Here is a 23,728-nt window from a genome sequence, read left to right as displayed (position 1 = left end):
TGAAACATACATATATTGATACTTGCATCTATATCTTGGTTCAACCATTTATTAGTTTATGAAGGTGTGGGATATTAAAGTCTTGTTTTCTTTAAATAAAGAAAATGGAGATGATAATACTTAAATTGTGTCAATATTTGACAATTAAATACTTAAGTGTCAATATTTGACAATTAAATAAGATGAGATAAAGAAAGTACTAGTCCATAAAAGATGTTTAATCCAGGCTAGATCCTTCTAGTGTTAACAATTATCAAGAAACAGCAAGGTAGTTATAAAGAGTTTTAAAAAAGCATGAAGCAAGAAATAAATAATTTAATACTATATAATTAGACTTTTGAATTAAAAATAATTTTTTGTAACGATGATTTCAATTTTATTCATATTAAAGATAAAAAGCATTGTAACTTGCCCAGTATTGAAGATCACAATGTTGAAATGTCACAGTAAGACACATCAGATTTTTACCTCCAGTGTTAATGGTGTTCTATTAGCACTGGTAGAATTTAGAGAAACTTTCTCTTCCCTATAAAAGTTTGCAGTGTATATCTCATTAAGCAATGAAAGTCTGCCAGAAGTTAGCAGTCTAGAATATTTCGTTAAGCCATGGAGAGATAATTAAATTCAGTTTGCAAACTAAGGAAGTTGATGTCCAGATGTGTCAGTTATGAATTTATAGCTCCAAATCAACACTTAATTGCTTGTGTTGTGAAAATATAGTTGGGTCCTTTAAATAGATTTCCTTTGTCAGCTGGCACAATGTTAAGTTTTAGGAGTAGAGCACATTGGAAGTGAACACTTTTTGGGTTCCTGGATCTAATTCCAACATATATACTGGCAGGGCCTCCTATACAACATCAAGCACTTCTCGGACACCAAGAAGGTATTTAAAAATTAATTTTAGGGCGCTTGGGTGGCTCAGTCGGTTAAGTGTCTGGCTTCGGCTCAGGTCATGATCTCACAGTTTGTGGGTTTGAGCCCCGTGTCAGGCTCTGTGCTGACAGTTAGCTCAGAGCCTGGAGCCTGTTTCCAATTCTGTATCTTCTTCTCTCTCTGACCCTCCCCTGATCACGCTGTCTCTGTCTTTCTCTTAAAAATAAATAAAAAACATAAAAAAATTTTTTTTAAATTAATCTCAACTCAACTCAACTCAATTCTGATACTATTTACCCAGAAATAGCATCAGGTTCCACAGGTTGAATGTTCAGTCTTACAAAGATTGTCATCCTCCATACTCTGAGGAAGTTCATGTTGTTACCCGTACTTCTGTCCAACTGGCTACAAATCAGAGGTTCCCAAGACCCCATCCTTGAGTTCAATTATTTAGCTAGAGCAACCCACAGGACTCAGAAAAACATTTTATTTACTAGATGACTGGATTATTGTAAAAAGACATAACAGGAACAGCTAGATGGAAGTGGTGCATAGGGTAAGGCATGGGGAAAAGTTACAGGAGCTTCCGTTCTTCAGGCTCAAGGCTTCAATACATAGGCACAATTGATTAAATCATTGACCATTGGTTACTGATTCAACTTCTGGTCTTTCTCTCCTCCCTGGAGATCTGAGAGTGGGATTGAAAGTTCTAACCTTCTAATCACATAATTGGCTCCATTGGCAAACAGCCCCCATTCCTAGGCGAGATCCAAAAGTAACCACATTAACATAACAAAAGACACCTTCATCAACACTGAAAGAATTTCAAGGTTTTGGAAGCTGTGTGCCAAGAATTGTGGATGAAAACCAAATCCTGTATATATTTCTTATCAGTCACAATATCACAGGATCTGAAGGAAAGTCTTGTTATTGCCTTCCTGGTCCCAATTTGTACCTCTTGTCATCCTCCTGCCAAATGATTGCTCTATCCTGCAGTGTATGGTTTCTCTGATATTGTGTTCCTCAGTGCATGATGCTCAGAAACACCCATTGGCCAGCCGCTTTCTGAGGGATGGCTCTGCGGCAGAGATCCTGGTGGGGCACTCCCCTGTCCATGGTTTCCCCTGCACCCACCTGAGCAACATGCAATGAGTTCTGAAGCATAACACCTCCCTCTGGATGGCTTTCTCCAGAGGGCAGATTGCCATTAAGTTCCAGTGACATAGCAATGCCCAATAAGATACGATCTTACTCTGAGAGGATCTCTCAGATCTAGAGTTTTGTGGATGTTCTATCTCAGACCTAGAGTTTAAGAGTGCTTCTTGTTTTTGTCATTTCTATACTCTTTAGAGTTCTAGTTCTCTTTACTGAAAGCTAGGCAATACTCTAACACATCAATCTCCAATTATAGTTAATAATTACTTATGTTAATCTTTTTCTGTTCAAATGACTATTTGGTTTCTGTTTCCTTGTTTGTTCCTCATGGACTCACCAGACTTTATTATTATCTATATGGGACTACAAGAAAACAAATTTGTTCTATCTAGATGCTGTGCTTTAAACTTGATAACACAAATTTGTTATACCTCTTGAAGTGCAACCAAAAATGGTAAATTAAAAAAGGATAAAAGGATTATTAATCATGTAGCCATTCTACTCGAGAAGACATCTATAAAGGCATGTAACAGGGGAGAGGTTATAGGAAAAAGACACATTATTTGAGCAGAGTATGCTGGAATATTATATTTTAGAGTTATATAGTAACAATGTGAGAGTGTTGTTTATGGTGTCCAGGCCATTTTATATTGTCAGTTTATAAGAAAAGAAGTTCCAAGTGGGTTTTTACACACTAGTGATTTGAATTTAATTTGACACTGTTTTGATTTAAATTAAATTTACTGAACAGCTTACCCACCCACTGAATTATAGGGGAATTTATCAAAAGAAAGATGGATAATACACTGATACTATTTCTTAACATACTGTGGTTATGCCAGCATTTCTTTAAGAAATATACTAATGGTAGTAGGTTGAATAAAGCCTTCCAGAATCTAGAATATGATCTACTTTGGAAATAAGGTCTTTGCAAATGTAAGTAGTTCAAATGAAGTCATACTGGATTAAGGTGGTCTCTAGTCCAAAGAGTGGTGTCCTTTTAAGAAGAGGAGAGGACACAGGCATAAGCATGGAGGACAAGGCAATATAAGGATGGAGGCAAGTTGACTCATCCATAAGCCAAAGGGCAAGGGTTGTCTACAACAACTAGATGTTAGGAGAGAATCATGGGATGGTTTTCCCCTCCTGGATCTCCTAGCAATAACCAACCAAATGTGCCAACACCTTGATTTCAGATTTACAGTCTCCAGAACAGTGAGAGGTTAAATTTGTTGTTTTAAGCTACCCAGTTTGTTATAGCAGCTCTGGGAAATGAAAACACAGTTATTGTGCTTGGTATTGGGGAGTCAATGGTAAATAACACAAAAATTATTCATGTCCCCATGGCTGCTAGTCATTTTTTTATAGTTCCACTGTTAGTTTCAAACTTGTTTTTATCTAATAGTTCTTATTTGGAAGGCCCTTTTCCTTTTGCAGCACCATAAGAAATTGTAGCTGTTGAAATGGTAGCCAAAATTTGAAAATGTGTCCTTGTGAAGAATCTTATTAGATGGGAGCATCTAAAAAGTTTTCAATTCATTTATTAACAAGTAACTTTGAAGAATAAATCTGCAGAGAATCCTACTAGGCTCCTGAATCTTAACACAGACACGGATACACACCCATACTCTACTTCCTTATTTCAGAAATGCATTGTCTCAGATATCAGGTAGATTCTGTTCATCCCATGATTTCAAGAGTGACCCCAAGGACAGAGATGATGACTTTTGGACCTCTTGTGATTAGTGTTGATTAGAGAGAAATGATTTGATACTACCAAGGCTATAATTTCTCCCATTATAAAACCATTAATTTCACTATATTACCATCTTCTGGAAATGGTCTTGCTCAGAAATGCCTGTCACTTCCCCACAGCACGAAATCTAACCTACATCTTATTTGGACTACACAGCACACCTAACATCCTCTCATATTCTCTATATCTTAGGGATTTTCCTTTCTCCTCTTTTATTTTTATATTCTTGGTGGTGCTTTAGTATATTGTGCATTTTAAATGAAGACCTACTTTATTATATGAATGACTTCAGGAATATAGACTTTTAAAGTTTTTAGTACTAACATCCTAACTGCTTCTGGAATTTGAATAATGCTTTAAAACACACTATTTCCAAGATGATAAGAGCCTAACAGTAAAAAAGTTTTAAAATGACTCCAAGGAAAGTGTATGCAGAAATTTTCTCTAATATTTTTGCAACTTTTCTGTAAGTTTGAAATCATTTAAAATAAAAAAAAGTGAAAAAAAATCCTCCAAAACATAAAAGTTAAAAATCTTCTTGATGTTAAAAAAAATCTTGATACAGTTTTTACTTTCTTATCTCCTCTGGGGACTCAAAGCTGAAGTCAAAGCAATCAAGGCCAACCTGATGAGTAAATAAAGGCAGTGCTCCGACACCGGGCATGATTTTCAGAGGTGATGGGAAGGGATTGCTAGAGGACATCCATATTTGTGCCTGACAGGAGCACCTTCTCAGACCTGCTAGTAGCAAAGTTTTGATTTTCCTTGTAAGCAACCATCTCCCATCTCGCTCCATTCTCATTTGCGTGGTGCTTGTTTGGGAAATTGACTTGATTCCCAACTCAGAGCAGTCAGACTGCACTCTGCTTTTTTGGTTGAAATTACTGGGAAATGGAACTGCCATTTGGTCATCTTTACTCAATGTAGAAAATCCTACTTAAATATAGTCAATGCAGAGGAAAGTAAAATTGAGAGATTGAGAAAATTCAAGCCCTCATGATACTGTGTGAGATCCCAGATCCAGTGATCCCCAAATTGCTTCTGTTTCAGTTTCGATTAGCTTGAGAAGTAGCCTCCTCTTTTGGGGGGCTTAAATTAATCTGAGTTGGATTTCTATCACAAACTGAGATGGTAAGAATTAGCTTGCACTGAGAAACTAAAATCTTCCTGGCCATTCATCAGACTGGAATAACAGGCAGAGATAAAGCCAGCTTGGCAGAGTGAACAGGGAATGCCAAGGACATACCATGGCTCTAAAGTGTCCTAAAAACACCCTTCTTGAGTGACTATGACTATTTGAAATTCTACCAGTAGGAATGAGATCCCAGTCTTGCATGCGGGAGCTAAGTTACTCTGATACAGGAAAACAGCCTCTACTCACAACCCAGGAGCAGAGCTTTGGAGAAGGAGTTTTGTCACACAGCTATCTTCTTTGTAGGGACAAAGGATATAGGACACCGGATCGAGTGTCTAGTCCAGACTCTTTTTATAGCCTTATTTTGCTTTCAGTGTATTAAAATAGTGTTGTATTGGAAGTCTGTCTAAACTCCACCCTTTAACAGAACTCTGTAACAACTCTCTGGTTTCCTTTGTTTGGTGAGCTGATCCATGTTTCATTTTCTGTGTGGTCTCTCATTTCGATGGGCAAATAAATCTGATTTATTAAGCTGACTAAACAGGTAAAACTGAACTGTTAAACCAGTAACAAGTGGTTACTGGTGGTTTCAGACTGGTTAAGTTTAGGAAACAAAAGGGTTTTAATTGTTATGGCCTTTTTTTCCTATAATAATGCCTCCACTCAAATTGGTTTTAAAACTAAAGATCAGGGCAGGGCATGTGGGTTGAGTGTTTGACTATTGATTTTGGCTCAGGTCATGATCCCAGGGTCATGCTCATCAAGGGCTCCATGCTCAGTATGAAGCTTACTTAAGATTTGTGCTGCCTCTGCCCCTCTCCCCCACTCATTCATGCTCTTTCTCAAAATAATAAATAAATAAATAAATAAACAAATAAATAAATAAATAAATATCTGGTCATTTACTCCTCCCCCAAAGTAAATATAGAAAAGTCAAGGCCCCAAAGCAATTATGTTAATGTTGAGTTCCAAGGTAGTTACTCAAAATGGGTTGCCTACATCAGTGGCATCAGCATCGTTTGGGAGCTGCCTGAAAGGCGGGATCTGGTGCCCATCTCTGACATGCTGAACCAGAATCTGTATTTTTTTTTAAGATTCCAGTAATTGCATGCATGATAAAGTTTGAGAATTGCAACACGGAGTTCTGTGTGTTTTCATAGGGCTTCCCAGGAATACTCACAGGTGAGGACAGGGGACATGAATCTGTTAGCCTTTCTCTTATGAAAGTCATCCTGTGATATATTATTTTGTGAGTTTTACTCTTTTCTGTAAATGTTTGAAAACCACCACTGTAAGTCCTTTTAATATTTCAGTGTGAATGAGCTCATCAGATTGTGAGGGAATAAGTTTTATTTGTAGTGGATGAAGGAAGGAAGAATCTGACTAAAGAGAAGCTGGGAACCTGCACATTAAAGTCCTCTACCCAATTTTGTCATTTGCCCATTATATGGAGATGGCTGCTGGCCAGAGCTCTGGCTCTTTTAAGGTACATGCATATTGAGTCTTCGAATGGGTCTAAATAACAGAATCAGAGTGTGGGTCTATCAGAGGCCCATTTGATTAAGAACCAAGAAACCTCCTAGAATAATTTCTTGAGAGAAAGAAAAGCCATGAAGAAGATAAATTTGACCAGGAAGAAGGCCTTTGTGCTCAAAGGGGAGTCGTGACTTTGAGACTAGCATATGACTTTGAAAACAGCAGGGTGGCTGTCACTGCAATTAATTTCTGTCCCAAAACCATATATAATAGAGAGGAAGTGGGGTGAGAAGGGAAAAGGGAGATTGAGAGAGAGAGAAAGAGAGAGAGAACTGATTTGGGGTAATTATCAAGATACTAGAGACCCTCTATTAGAACGTAACATAAAGGGAAGAGAAGCATTTCACGCCTACCTTCATTCAGCCATGATTGCTTGCTCCTTTGGCACCTGAGGGCTTTACTGAACAATCAGTGTCAAGTGGGCAGATTCTTGGGTCTTATGGAAAAGAGGCAAAGATTGGAGGCTGAAGTGAGCATCAAAATGAAGAAGTAACAACAGCCAGCAGCTGAAAGTTGTGGTTTTTTACTAAGTACACAGGAAACATTTTTGGGGAACTCAGGAAAGTGTGGAGAAGGGTATAGTCTTCCAAAAGGGTGTGTAAACAGGGCTCTTGTATAGAAGCAGGAGTCTGTGTGATTCTAGATAATGTATCCATGCAAATCCACTTGAATCTACAAGCAGAAGAAGAATGGAAAGTTTCACAAGAGATTTTGTTGAAATTCAAAATATGATCCCCTCTCTCACCCTTTTTCAGCACTTTTTAAATAGATGCGTCATAAGCCAGTTCCCTTGGGCAAATATTCTTTGCAAAGACTCAGTTGACTTTATAGCTAAGAGAAAAAGTTTTTCTGTCCTTGGAGAGAACATTAGGCAGTATATTTTCTCCTAGATTTCTCTAATGTTTCTAATATTTCTCTAAGGAGAAATAAGAGATAGAGGATACTGCCTTGTACTTTTTTGAACCCTCCTCACTACAGAACGGTGCTCAGCATGTTCATGGCCTTTATCGGGCACTTGTCTACCATTTGATAGGGTCACATCCAGTCACAATTTAATTTCATTGTTTCCAAACATGTTTTAATAACTGCCATGCCCTGGGAATACAGAAATTGCTAAGATGTGCCTCTTCTTGTCTTTAAGTTAAAGGTTCATAATCCTATAGTCCAATGAGAAAAGGCTTATTGGTTCTATATTAATATTTTCTGGCTGTTCCTCATGCTAAAATAAAAAGCATTCTGCAGACACATTCCCCCCCCCATGAAAGAGCACAGTTTAATAATAGTTGAGCACTTGTATTGAGGCGAAAGATTTCATCTTAATCATTTCTCAGTAAAACCATAGGAGGTCAAGCTTACATATTTCTATGAGGGAAAAACATTGTGCCAAGGAGTTTTGGAACTGCCGGCATTGACATTCTTCAACATCCTCCTCTCCCTGTCACTTGGGACACTAAATCCCACTTTTTAGAATTCAGTGTCATTTTAATGTGGTTCACCTTTCTTAATAGCTAGCTCCAGATGATTCCAGAAATACTTCTATCCACTGAACTGAAGGATGAATATAATAGAAGGTGCCAGTTACATTTAAGTTTGCTTCTTGCCCTTGGTTCCAGTGCAACCTTTATTATGGCTTATAACCAAGGACTATGTTGAGGCACATGGTGAGAGACCCAAGGCTGAAACCATCCATTACAGTATTAGTAAACCATGCTCTTACTTTCTACTTAAAAAGAAGTATTTCTTCCAATTCCAGATGATGCTTTCGCTCCTTTGACCTAGGAAGCATCACCATTTTTATCCTGTGTGGAAGAGACACTTTATGGGGTGTGCTTTGCTTTATGAGGTCAGCCTCTTCTGGCAAGAAAAAGTTTCATCTCAAGTTCTGGAGGCAAGCAAAATAAGGAGAAGAGAGGGATCCTCTATTTTTGCTGCTATTGAGCCACTGGTTCAATGTATACACACTGTCCTGGCATGATGACAAGAAATGTAGCAGAGAGAGGAGGGGAAATCCACTTTTCATTAATACATGGCTCTGACTGAACAATTTCCAATTATGTTTATTGCAGAAACTGTCCTTTTCTTCTTAGGCCTTCAGGAACAACTGTGTTTAAACAGTTTTACTATCTGGGGATATGACTTTGAAAAGGTTATTGAAAATAAGTGTATGCTTGTTTGTTGTTTATTTGTTAGAGGACAAAATGATGCCACCTGTTAGCTCCATTGAGAAAGTACCAAAGATGTGCTCCACCCATTTTCCTAGGAACATTTTAGAAATGTTTGTAGTGCTTAGCAGGGAGCCTACTGTATAGCAGGTATTTGGCAAATGTTTGCTGCCTAACTGATTAACTGAATAATGGCTCTGATCAACTATTGCAATGTTATGTTAAGGACAAAGATATGATTGAGTGGAGTATTTTCTGCAGACAGGCACTTTTTCACAAATATAGAAGCCACTACAGCTTTATAAATAGAACTCACCAATGTATATAATAAGCAGAGCTCTGGGGGCACTTATGTTCAAGTTCAATCTGCAAAATAATCTTGGACCACATATTGTTTTGTTTTCTTTTGCTGGGTTGTCTTTAAAATACAATTACAATGCTTAAATTTTGTTTTAAGACTGATTAGAACCTCGACACATAGGGTTTATTTGGTAAAATACAAAGGCATTTCCTTTTTAAAATAGTGTTTCATGCATTGGACATAGTGAAGGTTCAGCAAAAGTAGATTTCCTTCACCCTAAGCTTTTAACCTCAAGATGGTATCTTATAATAATAATACCAAATTAACATAATATTGCTGTATTGATATTGATCTTCTTTGTGGTAATATCAGAAGCTAAGAATATTAGATTTGGAGGTAACTAACTTTGATGTAATGGCAGTACTCATGGCATTGCCTTTATTGGTGGAGAATATATCCTTTCACAGAGGAAATCCTTATATGATGATTCATATTTTTAAAAAAGAATTATATTTTCTCATGCTCTGAGTCATGTTCTATTTAAGAGGTCTACTTTTGGACTTGTAATGCAGCACTGATGAATATGAAATTAAAAAATAAAGATAACTGGTACCAGCACTTTATTAGGCATTTCACTGGATACAAAGAAACTTTTTTTTTACATTAAGAACAACAATCTTATCCAAAAGATTCACATTTGCTAAACAGAACAGTGGTAGGCATGTATTTTCTTTACACCACATTTATTAAAGTATCAATGACCAGATCCTAAAAAGAGAAGGCACAAATCCGTCTCCCTCTGGTGAATTTCTGGTGTCTAATGAAGGAAATGTTACCAGCTTTGCAAATTCCCATTCTTTATAAATGAAGCAAATCAATGCAAATGTGTACAAGCAGGGACCATGAGCTGGAAATATTATATTAAGGAATTTGGATTTTCTTGTCACTTATAAGAATGTTAAGAGAGGAGGTAGGTACCAAAAATGTTCCCAAACTCCATCCACATTCAGACCATGTCACGGATTCACTGTAGGATACAACAGAGTTTGAAAATTCTATTTTAGGAATTCCAATTACATAGTTCTATTCTCTGCAAACTGTTCTAGAAATGGGCCATGTCTACTCTTGGGTGTCTTGAGTTTTCAATTCCTCCAAAAAAAGTGCTGGTTGTTATAATTTGCCTTGGCAAGTCTTCCTGTCAGGTACTGATTCATTGTCAAGGTCCATATTCTATCACTGCTCATATCCAACCCAGTCTCCTGGGGACACTGTCTATATCCCAGACAAAAATTTTTCTCTTTTTTTCAGCAATCAAGAGGATCCTTTCTATGTCAAATTTTCTATAATGTCGTAGATGAGCCATTCTAAACTGATAAAAATAATTTGTGATAGGGTGGTAATGAGAGGTTCATTACCTCTCTGAAGAAAAAGAAATTGGATTTTAAGAGGTTCTGGTATTGAGTTGGAAGGTGCTACCACTTTCCAGGGGCATTTAAAAATTTATTTATTTATTTTTAAATGTTTATTTTTGAGAAATAGAACATGAGCCAGGGAGGGGCAGAGAGAAAAGGACACACAGAATCCTAAGCAGGCTCCAGGCTCCAGGCCCAGAGCTGTCAGCACAGAGGCCAAGGCGGGGCTTGAACACGAACTGTGAGATTGTGACCTGAGCCAGAAGTAGGCTGCTTAACTGACTGAACCACCCAGGCACCCCTCCAGGGGCATTTGTAATGTGTAGTATGTTTTGGATGTCCTAGGTACTGGGGAGTATTATTTAAGGGATTAGTGGGGGAGACGTTAGATCTCGAAGCAGGATGGTGAAGGGAATTTGAATGGAACTTTAATCTTATAGAGGGTCTTGCTTGACTAAGGCATCTATATTTGAGTTGGTCCTTTGTAAAGCATTCATGGAACTTGGCATGGACCAACATTTTCCTTCATGAATGCGATTAGTACTATAGATTTCCATAAGATATCTTAACATCAGGGTTTGGAGGGAGGTAGGAGCTCACCCTTTTTAGGTAACCCAATTGAAAATGAGAGAGGCAGGATGGATAGGGTTGCCAGATTAGAAAAAAGTAAAGGACACATCCAGTAATATTTGAACTTCAGATAAACAATGAATACATTTTTGTTATGTCTCGTGAAATGTTTTGGAAATCTTCATACTAAAAAATATTGTTTATCTGAAATTTGAATTTCACCTCATGTCCTGTGTTTTATCTGGCAAACATAAATATGGGAAAGAAATAATTGAGGATGGAGAAAGAGAGGAAATAAGACTGATTAATATTCCACACTCAGATACCAGGCTCAAGGAAGATTACAAAGTTTTTGCTTTGAGCATGACAACTCACACAGATCCTTGAATTAGTCATGCATTTTCTATTGCGAATCTACATGTAGGCAGATAGCAAAGGTGTAAGAGCATATTGTGCATCTGTGTTTTGAGAAGGGAACCATGTTGGAACCACCTTATGTTGATGGGCCTCTAGTAACTCTCACAGAGTCTTGGCCATTCATCTTAACTGAGATAATCCAATCTTTAAAAAGCAAAGGTTTGAAGAAATAATTTTTCATGGAAGACTTAACCTCATAAGCAGAATGGACCTGTGGTTAGAAGAACAACTTTTGAAGTGCACTGGTTCTGTTATTGATGGAAACAAATGTGAATCTAACTTTTTTTCATGATAATGAAGTTAATAAATACATTGACATTTGTAACTTTTGAGAGGCTTCCGGTACTCCATAAGCTGAACTATTTGCTTGGAGGTACTCAGATAATTTCTAAAGCACATTCCTTGCATGATTTTTTACAAAGGCCATTTAAAATCTCTTCATATTTTTGTCCCCAATTACAACAACAAAAAAATGGCAATGAATTAAGGCTGGTCATAATGTGCCCTTTTTCTTTAGGATAAGTTTGATAAGATAATTTTTGATAAGATACAATGTATTAACACACAAATCACATACAAGCACATACTTTTGACTCATACAAATATACATATAGAACTAATACCTATAAATTCGTACCACAAATGAAATAAAAACTGCACAATTTTCAATAGACTCAATCAATACATTTTACAAATTCTACAGAACATTCTATTGATGTCATTGGGAAAACAAACAATTGAGAGCATTATTTAAAACTGTATGTAACACAGGAGCCACCAATAAATTATGGCAAATATAGCATCTACACCACTGTGTCACTGTAATCTAGTCAAAAAGACTAAAAATGATGTCAAATAAAATACTTTTTAAAAACCTTGTTTAGCATATCCTGAGGGGTACTGTACATTATTTTCTGTTAGCAATTCAAAATTCAAGCACTCTACCTATGAATGTCTCATTTGGATGAACAACCAAAGGTTAGGAGGTTGCATCATTGCATCTGTGAAACTATAGAACTGGAAACTCGCGTGAACAAGCACTTCCTGAGACTTCCAACTTTCCAGTCTGGAATGCTAATAGGGGAGAACCTGAACAGGTAATCCTGGCTCAAACACACCAGGACCTCAAAGAACTGAAAACAGCTCTAAGTCAAGATGAGTGTTTGTAATTTTGATTCAAGTCCATCTTCAATTCTCTAGCTTGAAGCATAATTGACAATGTATTTAGACTATCACTGCTTGTCATTTCTTATTTATGATGGTATCATTTTTCACTGGTCTTCTAGTGATTTTTTTCTCCTGTTGAATATTTGAATATCTGAATTATGTTTATGCCCATTATGTAGTAAATACTGATTTTAAGAGTTAAAGTGGCAATAGAGTCAGGTTGGGTGATAAGAGAGTGCAGCTGTAACTTGAATAATGTGTGTGCATGCAATGTGCATCCTGTTGTGTGTGTGTGTGTTTGCATGTGTGTACACACACAGGCACATACATGCCAAACACTTAATGCTCTAGTACATTCATTGTTGGATGGTGCTCCATGAAAAATGAGTTTTTCCAGTATGGCTAAAGTGAATCTTGAGGTCATCATATAAAATATCCTAAGGCTTTTCAAAGATGCCTCCTCATTCTCTGCACTCATATGAATGTGTGGTAATAAGGGAGACATAAATGATAATGGCGGAGTATTCACCATTTCGGTCCTTCAAAACTACAGACAGGAAAGCAAACCAAAAAAATGATATTCTTTGCATATTTTTCCCTCATCCCACCCACTCCTTTGATTTCCTGCTGCAGATCAGGTAAAAGTTGGATTTTGCTTCTGTTTTCATCTTGCAGGACTTGTGACATAAAGTCTAAGAAAAAGCCAAACAAAAAGTGCACTAAGATGCACTTACATCTTGGGGCCAATTTGTAGCCCTTGCGCTCCTGGCTCTCTGGAAAGAAAATGCCCTGTTAAGACAAAGGAGCAGAGGCTGAGGGTAAGCTCTGGTTGCATAATACTAGTCCTCACCCTCACTTTTTATTTAAAGCCCACAGCCTGCTCCCTAAATCTGCTCCAGGGCAGAACCAGTGGGCAGAAGACAGCCAAAGGCACCTTCTCTCCATTCCCCGTTCCAAGGACACCCTCCTGGTGGCTTTCCCTCTAGCTGAAGGACCCATGGTCCACTTCTGCCTTCTCCCCCCTTTAGAAATTAAGGCAAGTCCGTTTATTCTTGGTGCCTGCTACATTGGGACTGCATGTCCACATGGAAACCGTAATATTGACTTGAAAGTACCTTTTGTTCAACAAGGTTTCTGTGTGCATATCATTAATAGCAATAAAAAGCGGTCTCCTGTAAAAAACTGCACAATTAGTCTAATGCTTCAGTGTGTTTGTTTTTTCCAGCACCCAAATGACAAATATGGCAAAGCTAACTCTAAGCAAATATGATAAGAAAGCATCTAAGTTCAATACAACATAGTTACCCCTATATTTTATTCATTCCTCATTAATATGTTAAAAGATTTGTTTTCTGTCATATTTATAAGTTAAGTCCTTGTGTCATTGCAAGTGTGCTTGGCTAAAGATCCTCCTGAGGGATGAATAATGAATTGTCAGAGAAAAATCTGCTTACAAAGCAAATTGACAGGATGTAAATTTCAATAATCCATAGTCCTTTAAAAAGGACTCCTATTCACCTGTACATTAAGAGCAGGTGAAAGAGTTAAAAAGACATTAAACTGCAAGAGGAGGGAAGGCGGAAAGAAAACTATATTCATAAATAATTAAGTCCCAAGCTGGAATATTTTTACAAAAATATTTGGATATGATCAGCTACTCTACTTTCGAAGGTCTTCACCACTCTTTTCATGCCTTGTTAAGGGTTTCAGTCTCAGAATTAAATGATTTAATATTCTCAGTATTTTCCCTTGAAAGGGAGACCTGTGGTTATACTTGCCCGTGTCTGTGTGTGTCTGTGTGCACTTGTGTCTGTCCGCCGGCAAGTGTGGGTATGTGTCGGCATACTGCGTGTGGCATGATGCAGACACACAATTGCACAAATGTATGCAACTGCAGCTTCTCCCAAGCAGAACTACACACTCTTCATAACATTCTCTTCAGTGTAAAAATGTTATCTTTCCTCCCTGCAGCAGCTAAAAAATACGATTTCTGACAATGAGTATTTATAATCTTATAACTAGCTCTTGATTATTCATAATCTTGACATATTCTTGGGATCAACCCCCTTACTTAGTTGTAAGAGATTAAACCACAGGTCCTATGCTTAAATTGATTAAAAACTAAGGGCATGCTTTTATTTCTCTGTGGCCCTACTTTGCATGGACTGCATTTCCAGGAAACTATTGAGGTGTCATTATTTCTAAATATGAAGTTAAAACTACTCATACTTATAAGAATTTCAGCAATTTATAGATTTTTAGAAATGCCTCACAATATTCCTGTGAGGCACACAGGTAAGGGTTTTTGTGCTCTTTTTTGAATCTTTTAAAGTCACCAAATATCATAAAGACACTAAGGAGGATACAAGCCTCAAAGTTGAGTTATCATTTTTCTTCTTTATAGGTGTGGACTATCAATGTTGGGACACAAAAAGTTTCTGCAAAAGTTTTGCCTCAGCTCCAGGGGATTCTGGGGTACAATAGGACCCAGAAGTGACAAGTCAGTGTAATTTTCAGTGCGTCTGCTCACACCACATGTATTTAAGCATCTCCTAAAAACATTTCATGGATCCTTTAAGGTTTTACACTCTACATGGTTTCAGAAACTGTTTTACTTCTTTCTCTTCTTTCTCTTTCCTCAATGTCAAGTAAAAATTTGAATTGAAGCTTCTTCAAAATATGTTCCTCAAAATCTGGGATTTAGAATTGCATGTTTGGAAAGGCCAATTTGGTAGGACACAATCTTTCATTTCATTCTTCTTTCTTTTCCTCCTTCCCTTTTTTTAATCAAGAGAATTAATAGGGGAGATTTTGTAAGAGTTCAGAGTTTCCTGATTTTAACATGTTTGTCATAATTTTTTACTTACTGAGCGTCTGCAGTACAGTATTACTTAAGAGATTCCTGAATTAAAATGGCATTTATCTCTTCTCCCTCCTCCATTTTTCACTACAGGGTTGGCACTAATCATTCTTTCAAAAAAGTTTTTACTCTATATTTATAGCTGCCTTAAATAGAAACACTGTGAAACACTGTTATATTCATATTACACAAAAATTGCTGATTATGGCCTCCAATATTACTGATGCAGGGAAACTGATTTGATGCATATTTTCTATGACCAAAAGTTAGCAAGGATCGACCAATTGCAGATGACTATAGAATATTATATTATACCAAGTCTCACAAAAACAAATTTCAGTACAACAATGTAATACACATTATGTTGGGTGTTCAATTGTATTGAGTCCCAAATGGCAGCTGATTAAAAAGAGCCAGTGAAAGAGGGAGTGGAAAGGTTAAGTTAGTGGAAACAGTGGAGAAGCCTTAAGGTTGAATTCAGAAACACAATCAAGTAAACACTCATGAGTTATACATTACAAAGACTAATTCTGAAAAACAAAATTCACTGGTCTTTTTTTATCCCTAACACTAGAAGCAGATTTTGCTCATCAAATGGGAAATGAAATATTTATAGTAATGCAGAGTATGATATTCATCACTGAAGGAATGGATTCCCCCTTTTCCCACCCACTACCAGCCTATTCCCCTCAGAGACTCAGTGGAATAGGAAGATCAGAGTGTTTATAGATAATAGGCCTAATACAATGAATCTTCTCTATCTTACTCGTGGATGCTCCAAATGGTACTATCAAGTGTTGGCTTCTCCCTCATCAAAAACATAGTTGAGCTTTATGACAGTGCTGATGAAATCACCAAGTTCTACAAAATCAGCTGTGACAATATTGATGCCACTCTCTCCTGGCTTCTGTGTGCGGACCCATTGCATCATGGCAGGAAGAGCTCTGAGAAAGAAAAGAAAAAGAGAAGTCACAGGAAGCAAGATACTATTTGTCAAGCTTACAATCCCCCGGCTTTCCTTTAGTTTTCTAACATTAAAATAAATGCCCCAGTTATAAACACAGAATTGAAAAAAAAAAAAAAAGCCAAATGGACAATGGTAAATTTTCAACCTCTGAAGGGACTCTGTAGGAAAAAAATTCAGCAGAGTGGTCCACATTGGACTTTTCCTCTTTGGAGATCTCGGTTGCTGTGAGAATTTATAGGGTGGATTTCCCTCTGAGAATACAACATTCTTGCACTCATATTCTAGTTTGGCAACGGTGTGATTTCAAACTCTGCAAAGGTATGGGGTGGTGAAGTTGGAGATGACTGCATACACTTAACAAACATGTATTATGAGACTATTATTTTCAGGAACTGTGCTAGACCCTGTAAATAGATACAACAGCAAAAACCTCTGCATCCAAAGAGTGCATGATTTGCTGGTAGGCAGGTAGATATGGAAAAAATTTTAACATAATACAATCAAGTCTCATCCTTTAAGCATATGTATTGATCACATATTATATTATCACTGGAGGTCTTGGAAAACTTGAATGAATCAAGGAGTTAAAAATATCCACCTGTGAGGAGCTTACACTCTAATAAAGAGGGACAACCAGTAAATAATAGTTTAAATAAATTATATCATTTGATAGGAGAGAATAAGAGCTTTAAAAATGGAGACAAAAAAGGATTAGGAGTGTGCAGATAGAGAGAAGTGGTATAGATTACAACTTAAAATAAGGTGGGTTATAGGCCTCATGGATAAGGGAATGTTTGTGCAAAGTTAAAGGAGACAAGGGAGTTAGTCATGTGAGTATCCAGGGAAAGGATTTCAGTTACCACCATGGCCTTAAATGGGGTAGCATGCCTACTTGGAAAAAAGAAAGGGGAGAGTAGTAAAAAATGAAGCAAGTGAAATGGGGAGGTTTTGTAAGAATTGAGCAGAAGAGTGGTACAATCTGACTTTTGTTATAAAAGATAACTCAATACTATGAAAGCATAAAGGAGAATCAGGACATGCCGATAGAGACATGGGTGCTGCCAATAATGCTGTGCAATATCCTATGACAGCACATTGAAGTGACACCTACTGTGACTTCAAGTGTCAGAAAGGGAGGTTTCCATGGGAAATGGATAAACAAGCAGCTCTGAGAGATGATAATATGACAACGAAGAAAGTGAGAGGATATAGATATGGACATTGAGTTCCTGGGTGAGGTAGAGAATGAAGGAAAGAGCTAGGGGAGAAGGAGAAGAGAGAATGATGCAGTAGGTAGGAATCTCAGAGATGTTACATCATAAAATTTAAGGAAGTCTTTAAAATGTTGAAGAGATAAGAAGAAACCAGATGTTAGAGAGTTTTCAAAATATAGAACAACTGTCAGCTGTTAACCAGGGAAATCATATGCTTAGATCTGTGATTGAAGAGAGTGGCTTGCCCTCAGTGTGAAAAAAGGAATGGGACAGAACTGGAGCAGGGGCAGGAATAACAATTAAGCAGCCATCAAAGTAATCCAGACCGAAGACAGTGGAAGCTTAAGTTGCACCAGCAGCAGTATATATATTTGAAAGGAACTGAGGAGATAAAATGACAGTTGGTTAGTGTGGGTTGGATGGAAATGGAGAGGAAGAAAGTGGCCATGAATGATGCCTCAATTTCTAGCCGTATCCCAGTAGGTGGACATTACTCACTAATCTTGAAAAGGTAGGAGGAAAGGTTTTCCAGTGGATGTGCTAAGTTTGGTTTGAGACATTGATTTTGAAGTGACTTTGGGACACAGGAGTTGACATCTTAACTGATAGTTAAGTACAGATCTGATATTTCAGGACACAAAAGAGCCATCACATAGAATATTTAGAGCTACAAGAGTCGATAAAATTACCTGATTTTGCAGAAGGAGAAGAGAAGCGAGAATTTGAAGATCACGTAAGGGCTGGGCGGAAAAGTTGATTCAAGAAAAGAAAAAGAGAAGTAGGTATAGAAGTAGAAGGCAAATCAGTATCATGTAATTATCATGAAGAGCAGGGCAAAAAAGGAAGCCATGTCCCTTTTGGTTTGTGAAGCAGAAGTATGGAATGGAATGTACGCACATTTCTCCAGATCTCAGAAAGCCTATCTGCTCTAAGTAAACTCAACCTATCACAGACAACACTGGGTCCACTGCCTTGGACTACATTAATATGGTGAATCATATCTTAAAAATTCAGATCCATGGTTTTCAACATATACATTTTCCCATTGGACACAGAGGAGGATCCAATTGCTTCTAAAAGAGCATGACATGGATCTAAATGCCTTCATAGAATAGACTGGCAAGTGGAGACATTTGGTCTTCACAGCAACAGTTTCAGAAGATAATTGTACCTCACAATGAAAAATCTGAATCCTGAAGCACAGACACGAGTGTGTTCAAGTTCATTAGAAAGGCAGATGCTTTTGCAATGTTTGGGCAGCCACTCGGGTGTGAATTCCATTATTTTTCCTTCTGGATTTGCTAGAGCAGAAGATATCTCTCTGTTGTGAATGTAGTATATTGCCTTTGCATTTTAGAAAAGACAGACACTCTGTGGACAAAGTTATCAGAACTGGGACATTTGCTGGGAAGAATGGGTGGGAGGTGGGAGGTGGCATAAATAAGATAACCCTGAGGCCAGTGTTGATTATGTATTTACCTTAACTGAGTGGCTGGTTCACTAGATTTCTTGAAGCTCAAAGTCACAGCAACCAATTCGCATCTTAGAACCGTGACCAGCACAGAAACAGCTCCTCAGATGCCGTCTACCACTCAAAGATGAAAATTCCTGGGCCTGAATTTAGCAACTGATTATCATCCCCATAGGGAGATGTTAGGAGAATGTAAGAGTGCTCTGCTCTGTTTCCTATAAAATAGATTGCTCTGAGGATCGATGAAACATCCTTTTGGAATAGCTTGTAGTCCACCGGTGAAAAAAAGAGTTTGACGTTTAAAATGCCATTTTGCTGAGTTGTGGGAATATTTCTATTTTTCTGTTCAGATATACTTCCCTAAAGACAATATGAGACCAAAGACAAAACAAGCAATAATGCCAGGTCGAATCTCAAATATTCAGACAGTTTTAAGTCGAATTATATTAAACAAAAAGAGTCAACATACTGTGTTAAAACCAGCTAATGCTATTGAAGTTATAATTATTTAGAGTGGCATTTCTTACCCCATTTTCATTACTGCCCTCTATGGAGCCTTTACAAATACCTTTTCCTACTCTCCTTCCTGCTCCAGGATAGACTGTGTTGATATACTGATTATGTATCTGTGTTTTATACACAAAAAGAGTAAATTTTTTATTTGCCCTATCAAGAACCAAGTCTTGCCCCTTTGGGTGCAATATTGATATTGACAATGCAAGATGTACAGCTAATTGCCACGTTTTGTTTTTACTGAGTGTTGGATAGAGTGACCTACTCTGGTGGTAATAAAATGCTGTCGCAATGTAACAATTTTCATGGTATAACCTAAACTTTTGTTTTTTAAATCATTCACTCGTTCAGCAAAGATGTGCTGCACACCTCTGGGGGAAGCTGTTCTAACTGTAGCTCTCTAGAGTCACCTTGAAGTTGAAAACTTCATCTCTCTCAGAGAAATGTTGCCATAGCTTTGCCCCCACACTCGGTCGTGTGCTTTTTCCACACTACAACAGGACACTCTCTTTTCATTATTCCTCTGCAGAAACAACCACAAACTCTTCTCTTACCTGCAAGATACACTGAGCTCTTCACAGTGTAGATGAATTTGTCTATACTTGTCTCACACTATCCACCACACACACCCCTCTTTGGCCTCATTTGTTGCTATTTCCCACCTGCTGGTTTGTCTCCAGCAATACTGAGAGGTTGTATCCGTCTAACCGCACCCTGTGGTTTCATGCCCTCAGTATTTTTTCAGGCCTTATCTCTCTATGAAATAGCCAGTCCTGCTTCAGTACCTTCTACTTGCCTCTTAAGATGTGGCTTGACCATTGTCTTGATGCCTCCTATTTAAGCCTGGGTGAAGAACCCTTTCTTTTCTTTAGGCTTTCTATCCTTTAAACATAGTTCTGTGACTATGCATTGCATAGGGCATTGAGATAATCCATTTCTATGCCTATTTTATCAGTGCCTGCACACTTTTCAAAAACTAAAAATCGCATCATAGTCACCGATATACCACCTGACGCTACCATAGTACCTGACACCTAAAAGGAAAAAAAAAACCCCACACTTGTGGAATTTAGATGTTGAACTAAAAATCTTGGTCTCAGATGTCACAAAGTCTAACAAGCAAAATGGATGTGAACCAACCATAACAATATAATATGGTACAGTGGTCATGGGCATAGGATTCTATGAGAGCATATTAGATGAAATAACTTATGCCACTTAGGAGAAATTAAAGAAGAATTTAAGGAATAGATCACAAAGCAGGTGACATCTGAACTTGGTCATGACTATTAGATAAAGAAGGATGACAATTTCAAGAAAAGGGAAAGTACATACCTAAGCCTAGGGTCTGTCCAGAGATGGGTAAGGATTAGAGTGGTGCATAGAAAGTGCTAAGATGAGTGTCTAGCTGTCTATATGTGGTACTGTCTCGAATATCCACTGAGGCACAGCCTGTGCAGTGCCCTGCTCCAGTCTCTAGCATCTCCAGGAAGAGAGGCAGCAGGGAATTCTGACAGCCACCTAGCCATAACACAGTCATAATGCAAAAATGAGCCTGCAGGATTTCTTTCCAACGTTTACAAATCCAATCAAAGATAAAAGGAGCAGAGACATCCTGGTGCTATAAGGGCAAGCCTGGTGAAGAGGGTCCTGCGAAGGGCTCAGCTTCTAGGCACACAGTTGTGGCAAACATCTGAGTATGCTTCTCTGGTCACAGAGGCTAAGTTGGCAAAAGAGCAAGCAGGTTCAGAACCAAAAGAAGCCTCAAAGCCCCTCTCTGGACCCTGGAGCTCTCTCGAGAAAAGGCGTCTTCAAGCAGATTGCAGGTGTCTTGGGGCAGAAACAGGCACATCTGCAGAAATCCAGATAACTTCCCTCTGAGAAACAACAAGAAGGGAGAGAAAAGGTGGCCAGAGGTCTTCTGAAGTGCTGGCTTTGAGAACTGGTTTTGAAAAGATTTAAAGGAAAAGACAGGGGTTGAAAGTACTGAGTTCAGTAACCCTCAGTGTGCTGACCTTGACTTACTAATGCATGTCAATCTCCTACTTAGGATGCTTCAATCACTTCTTTGTGCTTTTAGTACAAAGGTAAAAATCCTTAACTGGCCTATGAAACAACTGCCTCTATTGGCATCTCCACTTTCGTCTCTTGTCACTCTTCCCCTCGCTGGATTCTAGCCACGTCCTCAGTGTTGCTTCTGGACCAGCCTGAGTTTGCTCAGGGAACTTTGTAGATGCTGATTTGTTGTTTGCCTTTTTTTTTTTTATTAGAATATCTTATCTTTTATGCCCCTTCACTTGGCCAACTCACTCATCTTTCAGGTGATAGTTTAAATGTCACTGCTTCAAAATGCGAGTCAGATTTGTACTTATATTTATATGTTTGATCAATATCTGTCTGTCCAACTAGACTGCAATCACTTTGAGAAGGAGGACTGTCTGTTTTCCCACTGATGTATCCCCAGTGCTTACCGTAGTGCCTGGCATAGACTAAGTGTTCAATAAATATTTACTGAGTAAATGAACAGGTCTTATGTTTTTAAATTACTTTTGGAATAGAGATGTATGCAGTAACATAATTCATGAAAAGTATTCTCAGTTTTCTTCACTGGCTACTGCCACAGATTTTAGTTTGTGAATTCATACTATTTTTTTGAACGAAAGTGTATGTGTTTTTTTTTTTAATTAATGTGACCAATTTGCAAAATGATTTTCCCTGCATTACACATATAGTGTCGGGAGAGTCTGTGTAATAATAATAATAGTAGTGACCATTATCTTTATAAGAATAGAGTTTATCAGAATTAAACTTAATCAGATCTCTTTATTTACCATCAATTTTATATTAGTTTTAATTATTAATTATAATTGCTTATCATTTAATTAGATTTACATTTACTAGGAATCCATGTCAAATTTATATCAAGTGTGTGTATACACATAATACTTTTACCACAAATGCATTTTGCATATGCTACTTCTCTAACTTCACTAAACTGTGTTTTTTTGGCAGATATGAATGAATGATTGCAGATAATAAAACACTTGCATCTTTCAGTGAATTTTATTTGAATGTATTTAATTAAACAATGACATGTTTCTTTATTGAATGAAATAGAATCTCCAAATTCAATTCATTAATTTTTATAGAACTCTCTGATGCCCTTGGGGATAAAGATTACAAATGAAAATGTCAGAGCCTCATTACTGCCTGTCCCAGACCCAGCCTCTCCTGAGATAATGGATTTTTGTTGATCAGCAAAGTTTAAAATTATAATCAACAGGCCTTTCTTTCCATGACCAACTGAATCCAGGACCGACTAATTAAAATCAAGCCCAACATATTTTAAAATGTGATTTCCTGTCAGTCGGCTGTTTCTGAAAGGTTAGAAATTTCACTTGAAAAGGTAAAGAAAAGAAAGACAAAGTAAAAAGAAACCCTTGCGAAAACGGTTGGTGTTTCATTCACCAAAGGATACAGTGATAAAAGGCAGGGCTTTTGCATCTGCAGGTTTAAACCCTGAAAGAGGCTTCAAAATGGCCTCAGGTAGATAGATGGCTTATCTCATAAATCATCACTTCCTAAAATACAAGGATTATCATTCTTTGCTAAACCTGTTTCTGTTCTGTATCTGATTTATACTTGATGAAAATAGCTCATTTTTGAAAAAAATCTTTTTCCCCTCATATGAATTATCGGTAAAACAAATGCCCTCACAAATAACTCTAGAGATTTTAGAGGACCTGAGTGTTCCTAAATAGGAGACTAAAGCCTTCCCACGTCTTCCTATGACCTGCCCTACGTACTTGCCAGTAGGTGTAAAACATAAAATCATTAAAGGCATGACTACACACATAGCTGCTCTGAATTTTCCCCTCTCTGGCAGAGAAAGGACAAAATCCCTCTCTCCTCGACTTTTCTAGATTCTCTGCTTAAAAGTCTATTTGTAGCTCAATAAAGATATCCGTCCAACAAATATTTAGGAGGCACCTCTTACGGTGTGCTGAGGACACTGTAGGAGTCAGAAACCGACGTAGTCCTTTACACAAAGTCTGGTGGGGGAAAGAGATTTATTACAAACAAACAAACAATAACAAATAACAAGAAAACACAAACTGGGTTGGTGTTAAAAGAGAAACTTCGGTTCTGGTCCTGACTATAGTAATGTATTTTATTTATAATCTTGCATAAATTATGCAAACCCTCTGTATCCCAATTT

General features: G+C 37.6%; 1 protein-coding gene across 2 annotated transcripts in view; it reads right to left on the bottom strand.

Moving 5' to 3' along the window:
• Positions 1-6,977: 6,977 nt before the first annotated feature.
• The window catches only part of PLCXD3 (phosphatidylinositol specific phospholipase C X domain containing 3), a 167,847-nt gene continuing 151,096 nt past the window's right edge, over positions 6,978-23,728 (bottom strand). Inside the window, exons 3-4 of one of the 2 annotated variants that reach the window (XM_029940952.1) lie at positions 16,111-16,288; positions 6,978-7,127 (exon numbers count right to left, since the gene is read on the bottom strand). In XM_029940952.1, the coding sequence (XP_029796812.1) occupies positions 16,135-16,288 (154 nt within the window). In that variant the 3' untranslated portion in view covers positions 6,978-7,127; positions 16,111-16,134. Of the gene's footprint in view, positions 7,128-11,800; positions 16,289-23,728 lie in introns of those variants that run through there. The other variant, XM_029940951.1, reaches the window with a different exon arrangement.

This window comes from Suricata suricatta, chromosome 6 (assembly GCF_006229205.1).
Source record: "Suricata suricatta isolate VVHF042 chromosome 6, meerkat_22Aug2017_6uvM2_HiC, whole genome shotgun sequence".
Taxonomy (NCBI): domain Eukaryota; kingdom Metazoa; phylum Chordata; class Mammalia; order Carnivora; family Herpestidae; genus Suricata; species Suricata suricatta.
Note: the sequence above shows the minus strand (reverse complement) of the source record. Positions and strands in the feature narration are given on the sequence as shown.